Genomic DNA, 15735 nt, shown 5'->3' with positions numbered 1-15735 from the left:
CGGCAGGCCAGTTGAGCTGGACTAGGCATTGTGCAGAATGCACAGGTGCATGCTGGGACTCCGAAGCCTATGGAAGGTCTCCTTTTCGAAATGTCATACCCAGCCATTTAACCTGAAATCTGCTTCAAGTGCTAATTGGAACTTGTACGCAGGCTGTGTGCCTTTTTAGTTACAGAATTCAAAACCACAGAAAGCTGGATTCTGCAATGTCTGAAAACAGAGGAAATACAGATATTTTGTATAATTCTGCCATTTTTAACCATTTTGCATAATTTGTTTAGTTTTGCATGTCAGGAAAGGGGGCAGAGAATTATACACAATGATAGGCACGCTGCTCCCAAGTCACTAACAATCATATTGAACCAGCCCTCTGACTTTTGGATACTGCAGCATGCATTTTGACCATATACATGTTCAAGCATATCTTTGCAACCATGAGGGCTAGAAACTTCTTCTTTTGAGAAAATGAAATATGTGTGCATTTGAGTGAGAGAGAATCAGACTATTGTTTTCAATTGGTTATCACTAACTGTTATTGGGGGTAAGCAGTGGCATAAGCAGAAAAACATGATTGCAGTTATTCTTAGTCTCCTACCTTCATTTCTCCTTTGGACACCCCTACCATGTCATGTTTCCACCACACTTTCATAAAGAAAGACATGTATAAAGTACTTTTCTCAGCATGCATATAATACCTTCCCTCACTGCTGAACAGTCTCCAATTTGCTCTTCCTGAAGAGCATGCAGATTCTGCCTTGCCAGCAAATGGTAGTGAGAAATGTCAAGAGAAGGATAAAAATCAGACAGAAAATTCCAGAGAACTGGAACTTTGTAAGATGTTCCTTGGAAGAACCAAACAGAATGTCCCCTGCCATGTCACTCAAGGAAATGCTCCTGAGAGCCAGTAGGGAAGCCTCCAGGGATGGAAATGGGGAAATGCAGGAATGTTTTCAGAGAAAGAACACAAGTGAAAAATAAACCATGTAGGTGCTCAGATTGTGGACAAAGATAGATGGTCATCTTTCATGGATGCTTTCATTGAGATTCCTGCATTGCAGGGGGTTGGACTACGTAGATGACCCTCAGGGTACCAACTCTGCAATTCCATGGTTCTGTAATCAGAAAGGAAAATACTTCCATTTCTATGTTGTATACATATAGGAGAGTTAATTTATCCTTGTTATGTTTGTTGCTGTTTTATGCAGAACAAACCTGGGTGCCAGCCTGTTCCTAAATGATTTTGAGTTCTGAAGCTTACTTTTGACTAGACATATAAGGGTTTGTTCTGTGAATCTGCTTTCTATCATCTTGATCCCGTGAAGCCCAGTCTCCTGTGTGTTTGTGTGTATAAGAAAGTGAGAGCAGTTATCCTCTGCACTGCCACAGAGCAAATAAATGGCAGATGGCTTCCCTTTCTTAATGAACCTGGTCTGATGTAGGCACTTGAGGGGTTGCTCCCAGAGAATGTTTCTGCAACAGCTGCTTCTAGTGCATCATCCACCAGTGAACTCAAGCTAAATTTTGTTTGGTGGTGGGTCAGAGACAGGGAGTAGCCTTGCCCAGCCAAGTGATTTGCGCTTTGATTTCTAGGGAAAGTGGGATGTGGCATTTGACAGTGTAAATGGACACAGTAGGATTTTTAACAAAATGAAAAAAATCCTTCCAGTAGCACCTTAGAGACCAACTAAGTTTGTCATTGGTATGAGCTTTTGTGTGCATGCACACTTCTTCAGATACTTTTTCAGATACTTTCGTACTTTTCTTCAGATACACTTCAGATTCTTTCAAAGCTCATACCCGTGACAAACTTAGTTGGTCTCTAAGGTGCTACTGGAAGGAATTTTTTTTATTTTGTTTCGACTACGTCAGGCCAACACGGCTACCTACCTGTAACTAGGATTTTTAAGAGCAAGAGATAATATAGTAGAATTACAATGCTAAGCAGTGTCATATTCCAGATGTCCCCCCCACCCTCCACAAAAAATGTCTCTGGATGGATGGAACCAGGGTGTCCTCCTGTTTCTGCTTTTTTAAAGTCAAGTGCAACAGAGAAGCCATGTTTCTTCAATCACATGTTTCTAGCCCACAATGTCTAATGAGGGGGGGGGGCTATCAGCTTTTCAGAACAAAAGCCATGCTTGATTGAGGGGGGTTGGAACTCACCCCCTCGCCTTCCTTACTTCACTGCATTCTTGAAGGAAGTACAAGATCTAGTGATGGCCACCAACTTGCATGGCTTCCAAAGGGGGTTAGACAAATTCACGGAGGCCAAAGCTTACCAATGGCTACAAACCATTGTACTACCTCCAGCATCACAAGTGCTATGCCTCTGAGTACCAGTCGTTTGGAGTCACAAGTCAGCATGTGCCCTGGTCTTGCTTTGGGGCTTCCCATAGGCATCTGGTTGGCCACTGTAAGAACAGGATTCTGGACTAGAGAAGCCTTTGGTCTGATCTAGTAGGTTTCTTATGTTCTTAATCACTTTTCTCCTAGCCTAGCTCTGACACAGTGAGTGAGCTGGGCTGGGGAGAAAAGCATTAGGATCAACACCATGCAGGGAGGAAAAATAGGAGAGGGTTCTGCTCCCCCAACTTGGATGTGCCTTTTGTGATTAAAAACCAGGTTTCCTGTAGATGCTGCTTTAGACATGGATGAGGGGGTGCGTGAATAAACAAACACGGCTGCTCTCACCATCTTTCACTAGTCCTCAGCTGGCGGTGGCCATCGGCACTTTGTAGCTGTGCATGATGCTCAGTATGAGACTGTCACCAATCCCCACCTCCATTCTAACCTTCCTCCTATGCCTGTAATAGCTATGCCAAACTGGCAGGCAGAAATGAGGAAAGCCATTGGATTAAGAGCAGGGCAGATGCTTTACATGCCAATGGTTTTAGGTCAACCCATGTTGTCTCTAGGTAAAGGGTTCTGGTAGCAGGTGGTGGGAAACTTCTGGAGAACCTAGAGAGCCACTGCCAGTCAAGAGTAGACCATAATGGGCCAAATGGGGAAATGTTGACTCATATGTTCATTACAAATTGATAGATGGAGTGTGGAAGGGGCTACAAGCAATTGGGCTGGAGGCTGGTGGGTTGGCTAGCATGGTTAACACCAGAGGTGGGGATTGGATCTGGCCAGCAGGCTAGATCCAAAACTCCCACACACACTGTGGGTCACTTTGCCACATGAGCAGGGGGCTTGATGTCATATGATGTCAGGTGAATCCACTTCAAAGGAAGAATCAGGAGCATTTTTGCAGACGGGGCTTGAAGTCAATATTTCAAAGGCTTGAACGCCAATCTTCCTTTGAAACCTTGCCATTCAAGCTGCATCTGGAAGGAAAGACAAGAAGGCTTGGCGGGCCTAATTAGGCTCATAAGCTTGAGGCTCTCCACTGCTGGTTTATACTATGCTAGAGAGGTGGAGAAACTCAAATGGGTCTTAGAGCAACAGGTATGGTACGCACAACTACTCTGCTAACAGGACTGGAATACTGCCAAATTGCAGGAGATCATTCTCGACCTCAAACACGTTCAGACATATCCCTCAGTTTCGGAAGCACTGACAGTACTTACTCTTTTCTTGCATCACATCTTGGGAAATGAAGAAAAAGTGGTTTTCGGGAGGAGGATTGACAGTTTAGATTGATCGCTTGTAAATATGTGCAAAGCCAGCATGAGTTCCTTCTTTGGCACTCAGGTGCTGTTTGTTGGCTTCCCATAGGCAACTGGCTGGCCAATGTAAGAACAAGATGCTAGAAGGCCCATATATTTTTATGTAGCCCTGAGGTTCTATCCACCAGCTTTAGGTCAGAGCTCTTGATCAGCACCTGAAACCACAATCCAACATAATATAGTGCCATTTATCTTACCATTCTTGTGCAATCATTTGTCCAAAAAACACCTTAATAAATCAAACAGGTGTGTAACCTGATTAGCATATTAAAACGGCAGAGTGTCAGTAGACATTTTGGGGATTGTTCCAGAGATGGAACGCAACCATTTGAATTTGTATCTCTGGGAAAATCTGTTCCTGGTGGGTTTCTAAGAGCTCAAACTGCCCTTTTTAGTTCCCCAATACAGTGGTACCTCTGGTTAAGAACTTAATTCGTTCTGGAGGTTCATTCTTAACCTGAAACTGTTCTTAACCTGAAGCACCACTTTAGCTAATGGGGCCTCCCGCCGCCCCCACCACCGCACGATTTCTGTGCTCATCCTGAGGCAAAGTACTTAACCAGAGGTACTATTTCTGGGTTAGCGGAGTTTGTAACCTGAAGCGTTTGTAACCTGAAGCGTTTGTAACCCGAGGTACCACTGTATTTACTGTTCTAGGAGGTTGTCCAGGATACTGTCCTTAGGAATGGTTGTGTGGGAAGAGATCAACACAATAGTTTGACTGGTAGTTTTATCAAAGAACATCCAAAACAGCAGACCAAAATAAGGAAAGTAGGGGTGCCCCTTCGCTTGTGCTGCCATTTCCTCCAAGTTCAGTGATTTAAAGCTGAGATTCACAAGCAACTTCTTGTGGGCAAAGTCAAACTGGAACACTTGCCAGGCTTGTTCTTGACAACCCAGATCACTGGAAAATGCAGTGGATTTCCCTCCATATTTATAATGTAAGCAAGCATTCACTAAACAAACACAAAACCCCTAACAGTATTTATCAAAGATCTGGAAATAAATATATGTACATATGTGGAGTGGTTCCCTTTATAAATTAAGCCAAGTGACCATCAAAGTGATGCTTAACAGCGAAATAGATGGAATCTGCAAGGAGCTGAAATTCTGGGAGTTGCTGGAGGCGCAGAGGTCAAAAAGGCTGCCTTGGAATTTGATTTTCCTAGATTCCTTTCTCAACATCTCCCAGATAGTTGCTGCCTCCCTCTGGCACTCCCAAAGGGCAGCCACGGCACAGGTGTGAAACTCTTCCCAATATCTGTAGCAGGAGAAAGAGAAGAGTTAGTTTCTTTTCATAAAACAAGGAAGCCACAGTTAGAAATCTCTTATTTGTAAAGCAGAACATATAGCAGGGATCATCAATGCAGTGCCTGTGGGTGCTCACCAATAGCTCTTATGGGACCCCATGAAATGTTTCAGTAAATATCCCCTCAAAAATCCACAAGCCACAAAAGGCATCTTGCTCTTTCTGCTCAATTCCTGTTTGCTTTGGCTTGGCCTCTCTCATATGCTCCCTACAGCAGCCATTTTGTGTAAAGCCACACCCCAATGCCAGCCATTTTGTGACTGGCACCCATGGCACTCAAAATGTTCACTGGCTCAAAGAGGTTATATCCACCCCTGACATAAACCCTGAATAGTTTGTTTGTTTGTTTGGATGGTTGGTTGGTTGGTTGGTTGGTTATGACCAGAGTAGGCACAGTTCTAGCCTTCTCAATGTGATTCTGTCCACCTTAGAGCAAGAAAAAAGGGACAATCCAAGTCCAGCAGCATTTCTGTGATATACTCACATGGCTGCCATGAATATGAATTCATGATTCCTGTGCCAAGTTTATCCCCATAGGAACAAGTTCTTCTATAGGCAGTCCTTCCTGAATAACTCCTAGGATACCTAACATTTTGCTTTTGTGCATATGAAAGCAGCCTAAGTGAGAAACATTAGGATGGATGTTGAAAGAACCAAATTTCAGGGTGCCTAAGCAGTTTTCATACAGGATAGGATACCCTGAGAAGGTTGAGCTAGCTCAAGGGTGGAGACCTTCAGGTCCTGGGAATGAATGTGGTCCTCCAAACCTCTCTCCAGGCCTCACCTCCTCTCCAGCCACCCTCTCTAGCTGGCCCTGCTCCATACCCTCCTTGAGTGTTTTTGCCTGGCTAGAATGTGTCTTTGAATGCTGATAATGCCTCTTGTTGGCTAGAGAGGGGTGTATAAGTGCACAAACTAGCCTACCATGTAAAATTAACATCAGTTTCTCCACCCACTTTTGCCTCTGGCCCCACCCCACTACAGGCACTCAAAACAGGGTGCACACTAAATTGTTGGTTAACCAATTCCAGTTCTTCCAATGAATACATGGATTCCAGACTAAATAGCTTGAGCTATAGTGGATTTTTAAAAAGTGGGCGGAAGCGGGACATAGGACAGAGTCCCGACTGTACTCCCTTGCTAGGCTGTTACTATAATAGCTTCACTGTGAAAGTGAATTGTATCCTTTTTCTGGCCTTGCTGAAACATTTTCCTTCTGGAAATGTTTGATTGTAATGTTACAATGGGTCCCTCCAGACGTCCTTTTTATTGTGCATTCATGATTTGTGCCCATGATTGTATCAGTGAGGTTATATGTGATCTCACTTTCAGTGCTATTTGTGCTATTTATTTATTTATTTATACCCCACCCATCAGCAACCGTTTCTCGGTGGGCATCCTGCTTTGTTTGCAATCGGTGCATGTCCTGTAGTGTCCAGCTGGAATCCTGTAACTTTATCCTGTAACCACAAATGTGCAAGGGTATTTGCTCCACTTTCGTTGTGCTATTGCACAAGAGTGCCTCTCCAGAAAGCAGTAAGGTGGTAACATTGGGGAAGTGTCGCTACTGAACATCTAATAAAGCTGAATGTGTGGGTGGTCCACTATAAATCCATCACTAATGCACAACTATTGCATTAATGACATGTTGCCAAACACACCCACCAAAAACCCACCAGTCTTTCTCACATAAGTGGAGCATTTTGCCCTAAGCGGACCCTGGTTATACGAAAAGCATCTTTTGTCCAAGGCATCCTTACACAATAATGAAACAAGGCTGGTGTGTGTGTGTTTGTGTCTGTGTGCATAAAATCTCAGAGAACATTTATCTGATTGCCAGCTGTAAAGAGCTCATTAAATAGAACTATTGTGGCAGAATAAATGTCCTGAGATAATAATGAGAGAAGCTGCTGCCAAACAAGGTAAACTCATTTCGCCTTAGAACAAGCCTTGCCTCTGAAACCTGCAACTGCATAATTGCAGGGGGCAAAGGAGAAATTTAGTGCGTTAACAGCTAAAAATTGTATCTGACTTCAACAAAGGCAGGAAGAGCGAGGCCTGAAAACTGAAGTGTCTACTTTGAAGGACATTTTTTGTGTGTACTGTATTTGTTTCTCTTCACTCTTTCTCCCCCCCCCCACCCTTCCCCACCTCAGTTGGGTAATCACAATCCCCAGCATGCCTCGGTTTTTGCAGCCTCCATCTGTTCACAAACACAGGCCATAATCACATGACCTGTCAGTGTTGGACTCTGGGGGAATGTTGCACAACAAAAACCAAACAACAAATACAATCAACTTCATAGCAGACTGCTTTCCGAGCCATCAGTTATTACGATCTCCATATCTGTCACTGACCAGTCTTTTCTCACTAGCAGAGAGAGGGAAACATGGAACAGGAACATCATGGGGAGACAGTATTGTTTTAATTCCATTATAGCAGGAAAAAATGGCAGGGCAGATCCAGGATGACAGTAACTCAGGTCTTGCAGCACAATGATAGGTTGTGTATATTCTGCATTAAAGCGAAACAAAACAAGAAAACCTAGCTCCGCATCAAGAAAATGTGAATCCAATGGTCTGTATAAAGGATGTTAATTAAGGCTTGCATATGCTCATATAGTTTGCTTCATTAATTCTGCTTCTCCAATTCATGAGAAGGGGCAAAGATATGGATAGGCAGAGTGCTGAAGCCCTGGTTTCCAATCCAATAAAATGCGTCTTCCCCATATTTCATCATTTGTGGTGAACACATTTTCAGACCCAACTTCATAATCCTTAAAGGCTAGAAATTTCAATAAAAGTTGAGGTTCTCTAGGGCGGCGCTGTGGTCTAAATCACTGAGCCTCTTGGGCTTGCCAAGCAGAAGGTCGGCGGTTCGAATCCCCACAACGGGGTGAGCTCCCATTGCTCTGTCCCAGCTCCTGCCAACCTAGCAGTTCGAAAGCACGCCAAAAAAGTGCAAGTAGATACGGTAAAAAGGTACCGCTCTGGTGGGAAGGTAAATGGCGTTTCCGTGCACTGCTCTGGTTTCGCCAGAAGTGGCTTAGTTATGCTGGCCACATAACCCGGAAAAACTGTCTGCAGACAAATGTCGGCTCCCTTGGCCAGTAAAGCAAGAGGAGCGCCACAACCCCAGAGGCGTTCACAATTGGACTTAACTGTCAGGGGTCCTTTACCTTTACCTTAAATTTCACATGTGTACAGGGTAAGCACACAGAACCTCTAAATATATGTATACAGCCCTGATCTGGTTCCATTTCCTAATTCTTAAAACATGGTTGATTCTGTATAAGCTGTTGTTGTATATGTACTGATTTGTTGCGAAAGGGGGGGGGCTTGTTCCCAGGTAAGTGCAGTTAGGGTTGCATCTGAACAAATTAAATCACCCCATACCATCACCATGGGAACCCTCACCTGCAATCTAAAGTTGTACAGCCCAGATACAAAGTTTTATATTACTACCTCAGTGAGGTAATTCTCCCAAGAAAATGAGCAAAAGTGTGTGGGAGGGGGAGAATTTTTGGGGATCACTACTAGGGAGAACCAGAGCAGCCCTTTAGCTATACTACGGAGAGTTAGAAATTGGGGTTTAAAAACAGCAGCAAGAATCTGGTATGTGGCTGAGCTTGCTTGCTTGCAGTGATTAAGAAACTGAACTACAAATCGGAAGCTCCCAGTTTGACTCTCTCAGCCTCATTCCTCTCCACTTGAAATAAATATGGAGGCTAATATACTGACTTACTCTGCAAAGTTGTTGTAAGAAAGGGAAAGGCCGTACAGCATCTTATATCCTAGGGTTCAATCTCCAAAGTCTCTAGGTAGCGCTGGAAAAGGCACCGGCCTAAAACCTTGGAGAGCCACTACATCAATACATAGTCCAACTTGCTATAAGGCAGAGAGAGAGAGAGAGAGAGAGAGAGAGAGAGAGAGAGAGAGAGAGAGAGAGAGAGAGAGAGAAGCACTTTGAACTCTTGAAAGTTCTTTACAAATATTATAATTATGAATTCGGAGGGGGTAGGCTGTATGCCTGCGCCCCCTTCTAATTCCTGGATCCAGCATGGATTCAATTCCTCGAATAGCCAGGCTAGCTTCCTAGTGAGGTACAGGCCATTAAGGTAACAAAGGAAGTGGCTCTGTGCTGTCCCTCAACTCGCTGGTAGTTAGAAAGACAAAGACCAGGGCTGAGAGTTAAGGTGTGTGAGGTAGAAGCAAGGCTGCAGGCAGGCGGGCAGGCGGGCAGCTGGGAGACAGAACCATGCCTGATTTCTGCTGGAATCCAAGGCTGTGGCTATGGGAGAAGCAAGACCTTCTTGTTAATGCTTGGAACCCTTCCATTGTAGGCTCAGGTTGTAGATATGTGTAAATAAACCATAGATCATAAAGACACCATAGACTCTGCTGTACCTCATTCCAAAGGAAACACAAACCCTGGATGAGCGCCTGGAACCTCAAACTGCTCAGAGATTGGGGTAGCGTGCAATATTATTACAATGACTATTCCCAAGGCTCAAACTCCAATTTAGGCGCAGTGCCCCTTAGAGGTCATCTTCCCTTCATCTTTCCTCCTCCAATACTTTTCTTGTCTCCTTTATTAACCTCCTGCCCAACCCTACAATATGTCTTTGCCCTCTCCCTAATCTGGCTTCTCCTTTTTCTTATTTATTGCTTTTTCTGCCTTTCCAATCTCAGCATCTTTCCTTTTGGGGGGCTATCTGGTTTTATGCCTTCCCAGAGCTTCGCCTCTTCCTTGATTGCATTCCTGGACAATGGCACCCATTTATCTCAGCAAACTTATCTCCTCCATCTCCCTTGCTTGCTTTTAATCAGGCCCAGACCTGCTCCAGGCTGAGCTGCTTGATGCTTTGGTACCTGATTGCCTTCCCATCTATCCTGATTTGATTACAAGTAAACAAATGGCTGCATATATCCACCTTAACCTCAAGCTTCTCACTTTGAAGCTGCCCCTCCTTGAAAAGGACAAATGCATTCAAGACTGACTTGTGCCTTTTTTAGGCCTCTGCCCCGAATCAGTGCATTTCATTGATTATTACTATCCATAATGGTTACCATATGTTTTATTTGTTTGTTTGCAAGCTCTCTCATCCACCCATCACCATAAGGCCCCAATGCAGCTATAGAATGCAACTATAGAAAATACAATTATAAAAACAGATAAAACAATGGAAATGATAAAAAAACACACCACAGAAACGTTCTAAATGGAAAAGAACAGATGCAGAGGACTTTAGACATGCGTGTTGCATCATCCCAGCAAGGCAAGGCGTAGTTCCTAGCTTCTATTATCCTGATAAGCCACTGAGGGACAACCTGGACCCCTTCTTCTGCCAATGCCATTAAAGGTAAAGTGTAAAGGGACCCCTGACCATTAGGTCCAGTTGTGACCGACTCTGGGGTTGCGGCACTCATCTTGCATTATTGGCCAAGGGAGCCGGCGTACAGCTTCTTCCAGGTCATGTGGCCAGCATGACAAAGCCGCTTCTAGCGAACCAGAGCAGTGCACGGAAACGCCATTTAACTTCCCGCTTGAAGTGGTACCTATTTATCTACTTGCACTTTAACGTACTTTTGAACTGCTAGGTTGGCAGGAGCTGGGACCGAACAACAGGAGCTCATCCCACCGCAGGGATTCGAAATACTGATCTTCTGATTGGCAAGCCCTAGGCTCTGTGGTTTAACCCACAGCGCCCAATGCCATTATCCCAACTTAAATCTCCCTCTCCCCTGAAGTCTCCTCTCAACTGCAGAGGGATAAAAGATAAATAATAAAGCCCTAAACAGCCTCGGTCCAGTATACCTGAAGGAGTGTCTCCATCTCCATCACTCTGCCCGGACACTGAGGTACAGTGCTGAGGGCCTTCTGGCAGTTCCCTCGCTGCAAGAAGCCAAGTTACAGGGAACCAGGCAGAGGGCCTTCTTGGTAGTGGCACCCGCCCTGTGGAACACCCTTCCACCAGATGTCAAAGAGAAAAATAACTACCAGACTTTTAGAGGACATCTGAAGGCAGCCCTGTTTAGGGAAGCTTTTAATCTTTAATAAATTAGTGTATTCTAATATTTCTGTTGGAAGCCACCCAGAGTGGCTGGGGCAACCCAGTCAGATGGGTGGGGTACAAATAATAAATTATTATTATTATTATTATTATTATTATTATTATTATTATTCCAAATTGGGGAGGGGGGTGTCAGATCCCCAAAACAGTGTGTATGCCCCCAGCCCCACTTTTCCTGAGAACAGGCAATGGGGGGGGGCAATGAGCAACTTAGTAAAAGCAGGATGGAGTGAGATGGCAAGAGCTAGGATTTATTTAATGGGGCTTGGAAAGAAGGGAAGAACAAGACATGTACGGTGTGCATGAAACTGCAGCGTCAAAACAAGTGTTATCCCACACTTTCCAGTGCAATTTTCTATTTTGGAGAACCGGGTTTGTTGCCCAAGAGCTCCAAGTCTGCTTTAATTGTGCAACCTGAATTTGCCAGTGTGTGTGTGATTCGATCCCACTTGGAAAAGAGCGACTGTTTGCATGCACTCTTGAATGTTTCTCAGGCATATCTCTGCCTCTGGTGGAGGCCTCAAGCCTCTGTGAGGGTAGAACATGGCAGCTGGTCTCTCTGTGGTTCCTTCTCCTTTCCTCCTTTTCTATATGCTCTCCATTCCTCTCCCAATCTTTCTGGAATCTCCTCAGGCATGATCCTCCTCCCTCTTCCTTCAACATCTCCTCAGGCCACCAATTCTTCCTTCTCAGATAATAATTCCTGAGGGCTGCCACCCCTGGGCTATGCTTTATAGGCATCCCACAACAGGGGGTGGGCATGGGGTTGCAAAGTTATCAGGGACTAGTCTGCCCCATGTGCCGCTGAAGCAGTCCAGGAGGGGATAAACAGGATCAGAGGGAAACACCTTTCCTCCTTTACCCATCAGAGTGCTGTGAAGGGGGCAGAAATCCTAACAACCTTAGAAGGGGGAAAGTGAGATTTGGGATGTGTGCATCGAATCGCAAGGCTCCCTGACCCCAATTTCTCTGGGCGGAAGGCATGCCACATGCTTCCTTTCAGCCTAACGGGCACATAGCAGATGGAGCAGTTATACCCATGCTCTTTTCTCAAGACATCCGTGTGTATATTAAACAAGCCAATGTAAGAACACACAAATCTCCTTTATACCAAATCAGACCATTGGTCCATCAAGCTCAGTATTGTCTACACTGACCACCAGCTGCTCTCCAGGGTTTTAAATGAGTCTTTCCAACCCTACCTAGAGATGCTGGGGATGGAATCTGGGGCTTTTCTGCATGCAGAGCAGACTGCTCTACCACTGAGCTACGGTGGTGCCCCTGGATATGCAGGAAAATGTACCTACTGTCTGTGTGGAGTCTCATTTTCCTGTCCTAGATGTGGAGTAGGTACAGAGTCACCCACTTAATTATGGGAGAGGTCTATATTTGGAGTATTTAGAAAATATCTGGGGAATACTGACACCAAAATTCACAGTGGAGAACAGGATTTGGGGGAGAGTAGCACTGAATCTGTAAGCAAGATGTGTCAGCGATGGATGGATGGTGTTATGTGCATGCTCACCCGCAGACAGCAGACAGTCCTTGCATCTGGTCCCTTTCATCTTCCTCCTCCTCTTCTTCCTCATAGCTGGCCATATTTTCTCCTAGTTTTAAGATGCAGTCAGATAAATCTTGGTAAATGTTTTCACACTGGGCTTCTGCAGTCAGTGACCTGAGCAGGTACCCTGCAAATGGAAAGGGGATCCATGTAACTTAATAGCATCATAGGATGATAGTGTTGGAAGGGATCCCGAGGGTCATCTAGTCCAACCCCCTGCAATGCAATGGAGGTTGGCCATCCAACCTCTGCTTAAAAGCACAGTCTGCCACCTTCTGGTGGAGTTTGTTCCCCTGTCAAACAGCTCATGATGCAAGGAATCTCCTTCAGGCACCCTCGTTTCAGATTCAGACCCAATGCCTTTGAACAACCCTCCTTCCCTAAGGTTTGGATCTGTTTAATAGGCATCATATGAGAGCCGGCATGAAGTTGCTGATAGTGTGCAGGTACTTACACTTGGGGGGTCTTGATGCAAGCTGAGGATCTGGGCTGCCTCTTAGAAACTAACCTACCTCACAGCATAGGTGTACATAGCCAGGATTTATGCTAGGGAACATGCTATATGTTGAGGGTGGGCAGAACCTTGGTTAGTTAAAAAAAAATTTTTAATTGATTTACTGTACTTGATTTAGGGGGAAGCAGTTGCCCTACTGCCCCCCCCAATTATGCCCATGCCTCACAGAGGTGTTGTGAGGATAACATGGCAGAAAGGGGACCATTAATTCTGCCCTGAACTCTTTGGAGATCAGGCAGCATAAAAATGTAGGTGAGAAATATTTACAGTGGAAGGCGAAATGTGACCTGCCCTGAATTTGGTTGTCTGCATTTGCAGAACCTCACAAAGTGAGTTCAGAATCATAGAATTGTAGAGTTGGAAGGGACCCTAGGGATCATCTAGTCCAACCCCCTGCAATGCAGGAATATGTGGCTGTCCCATACAGGGATCAAACTTGCAACCTTGGCATTATCAGCACCACACTCTATCCAACAGAGCCATCTAGCCCATGAATACATGTCTAATACACGACCTGTTCATTGTGATGTTTCCTCTGGAGCTGCTGCCAAGTATTCAAATATGCCTATAACTGGAGCTTGCCCTGAGCTCCTATGCATTTAACAAGTTGCAGACATTTAGCAGGGGAAGCTTGTCCCATAATTTCCTCTCTATAGGGGAGGGGGTGTATTAATTTTTTGCCTGAAAGGTTGTTGTTAATAACGACACAGGAGCACTGCCTGTTGCCAGTTGGCAACCTACTTAGGGCACAGCTGAGATTTTATTTACAGGTACCGGTAGGTAGCCGTGTTGGTCTGGGTCGAAGTAAAATAAAAAAATTCCTTCAGTAGCACCTTAAAGACCAACTAAGTTTTTATTTTGGTATGAGCTTTCGTGTGCATGCATCTGAAGGTATCTGAAGAAGTGTGCATGCACACGAAAGCTCATACCAAAATAAAAACTTAGTTGGTCTTTAAGGTGCTACTGAAGGAATTTTTTTATTTTACTCCGAGATTTTATGTCCTCTTTTACCGATGTTCAAAGCAGACGGAGGCTTAAAAGAAATGCGAGACGGTAGCTAACTAACCCTTAGAACTGGTAGAGGGTGCGCACCTCCGGGATGAAGGGAAAAGACTTTCAGCTGGGCTTGTTACCAATACCAAGCACCATGATCTGGACCGGACCCTCTCCAAATCGAAGCACGACCCCTACGCTGGGAAGGCTTGTACTCACCCAGCGCGACGAGTAGGAGCGCCGTGCCCATTCGCTGTCCCATAGCCGCCGCCTCCTGCTGCCGCCGCCCTGCTCAGGGGCTCCGGCTGGAGTCCACCCCTGACATCAACAGCATGCCCCCAGGAAGCCCATTCCCCCACCAGCAGCACCCACAGGCGCCTCTTTAGCCTTCCTCCTCCCGGTGAGGAAGCAAGTCGGCGCAGGCGATCGCCGAGGTAACTTCGAGGGCTCAGCTGGCTCAGGCGCTCGGCGAGCCTTGCAAGTGCTCAGCTCCCTCCTCCCGCGCCCTCCCGGGGAGAGTCTGCTCAGTCCATCTGGAGACGCCACTTCTTTCCCTCCAGCTGCCTCCCGGGAGCCCAGACCCTTTCTCCTTTCTCCCTTCTTCTCCCCCTGCCGAGAAAGGTGGTTTAGTCCAGGAAGGCGCAGTCACCACGCTTACCGGGGGAGAAAACAGAGGGGTCTGTCCCTTGCCATGCTTTTGTGTTTAGCAGATGTGCGAAGGGGCTAGTTTGACGCTTGCAGAGTGAAGCTCTCTCTCTCTCTCTCTCTTTCTCTCTCTCTCTCTCTCTCTCTCTCTCTCTCTCTCTCTCTCTCTCTCTCTCTCTCTCTCTCTCTCTCTCTCTCTCTCTCTCTCTCTCTCTCGGGCTGCATGTGGGCAAAGCAATCCTAGGAATCGCTCGGTCCTAGTAGGGCTCCCTTCCAAATAACTGTGCGCAGAGGATGCTTCAAAAGCCTGAAGCATTTGAAGTGGAAATCTGGGCGGATATTTTTAAAATCCGGACTAGCAACATCAGAAAGGCCACAGACCCCTCACTCCAATTCACACCCTATTCTACTAGCCAGGGCACACGTGTCCCTGGCTAGTAGAATAGAGGGACTTTCTTTCTCATATGACAGAAGGGGTACTCCAGGAAGCAATAGTGGATGGCTTGTGATGGGATGACTGCTGCTAAAAAATAAAACCAAGTCAACTTTCTTCCCTAACCTGGCACTCTGCAGATGTTTTGGACTACCACCCCCATCAGCATCTGGAGGGCACCAAGTTGGGGAATGTTGGGCTGGGTTTGCCTACTTTTAGAAACTTGTCTGTGAAACTGACACAATGGCAAGCCCTGCTTAAGGATATTGAAAAGTTCCTTCCCCAGCGAGGCTATGAAGATAATAAAGAACTTAGGGTCTGGTTGTCGCAAAACCTCAAGCTTACCAGTTTTATATGCATTTTCTAGGATTTAACTCTTAACTTTCAAAGTCTTTGTGACTGCATGCTTTTCATATATCCATGGTTAAAGGAGGTCCCTTCCTGCCCAATGATTGCTCTCGGCTCTGAAGTATAAGAATGCTCCTATGCTCCTATGCCTTAAATATTAGCTTGATCTGTAGATCATGCTTAAACTC

The 15735-nt window shown here is 45.5% G+C and overlaps 1 protein-coding gene across 1 annotated transcript; it reads right to left on the bottom strand.

Moving 5' to 3' along the window:
• Positions 1–4387: 4387 nt before the first annotated feature.
• On the bottom strand, positions 4388–14997 carry LOC118088374 (neuritin-like). The gene is made up of 3 exons (XM_035121976.3): positions 14341–14997; positions 12579–12741; positions 4388–4932 (listed from the first exon to the last, which is right to left on the bottom strand). Exons 1-3 carry the CDS (start codon positions 14381–14383, stop codon positions 4707–4709), a joined length of 432 nt encoding a protein of 143 aa, XP_034977867.3. The 5' UTR covers positions 14384–14997; the 3' UTR covers positions 4388–4706.
• Between the last annotated feature and the right edge of the window lie 738 nt (positions 14998–15735).

The sequence above is a fragment of the Zootoca vivipara genome, chromosome 7, assembly GCF_965207765.1.
Source record: "Zootoca vivipara chromosome 7, rZooViv2.hap1.1, whole genome shotgun sequence".
Classification (NCBI taxonomy): Eukaryota; Metazoa; Chordata; class Lepidosauria; order Squamata; family Lacertidae; genus Zootoca; species Zootoca vivipara.
The sequence above is the reverse complement of the archived record's forward strand: the minus strand, read 5'-3'. Positions and strand labels throughout refer to the sequence as shown.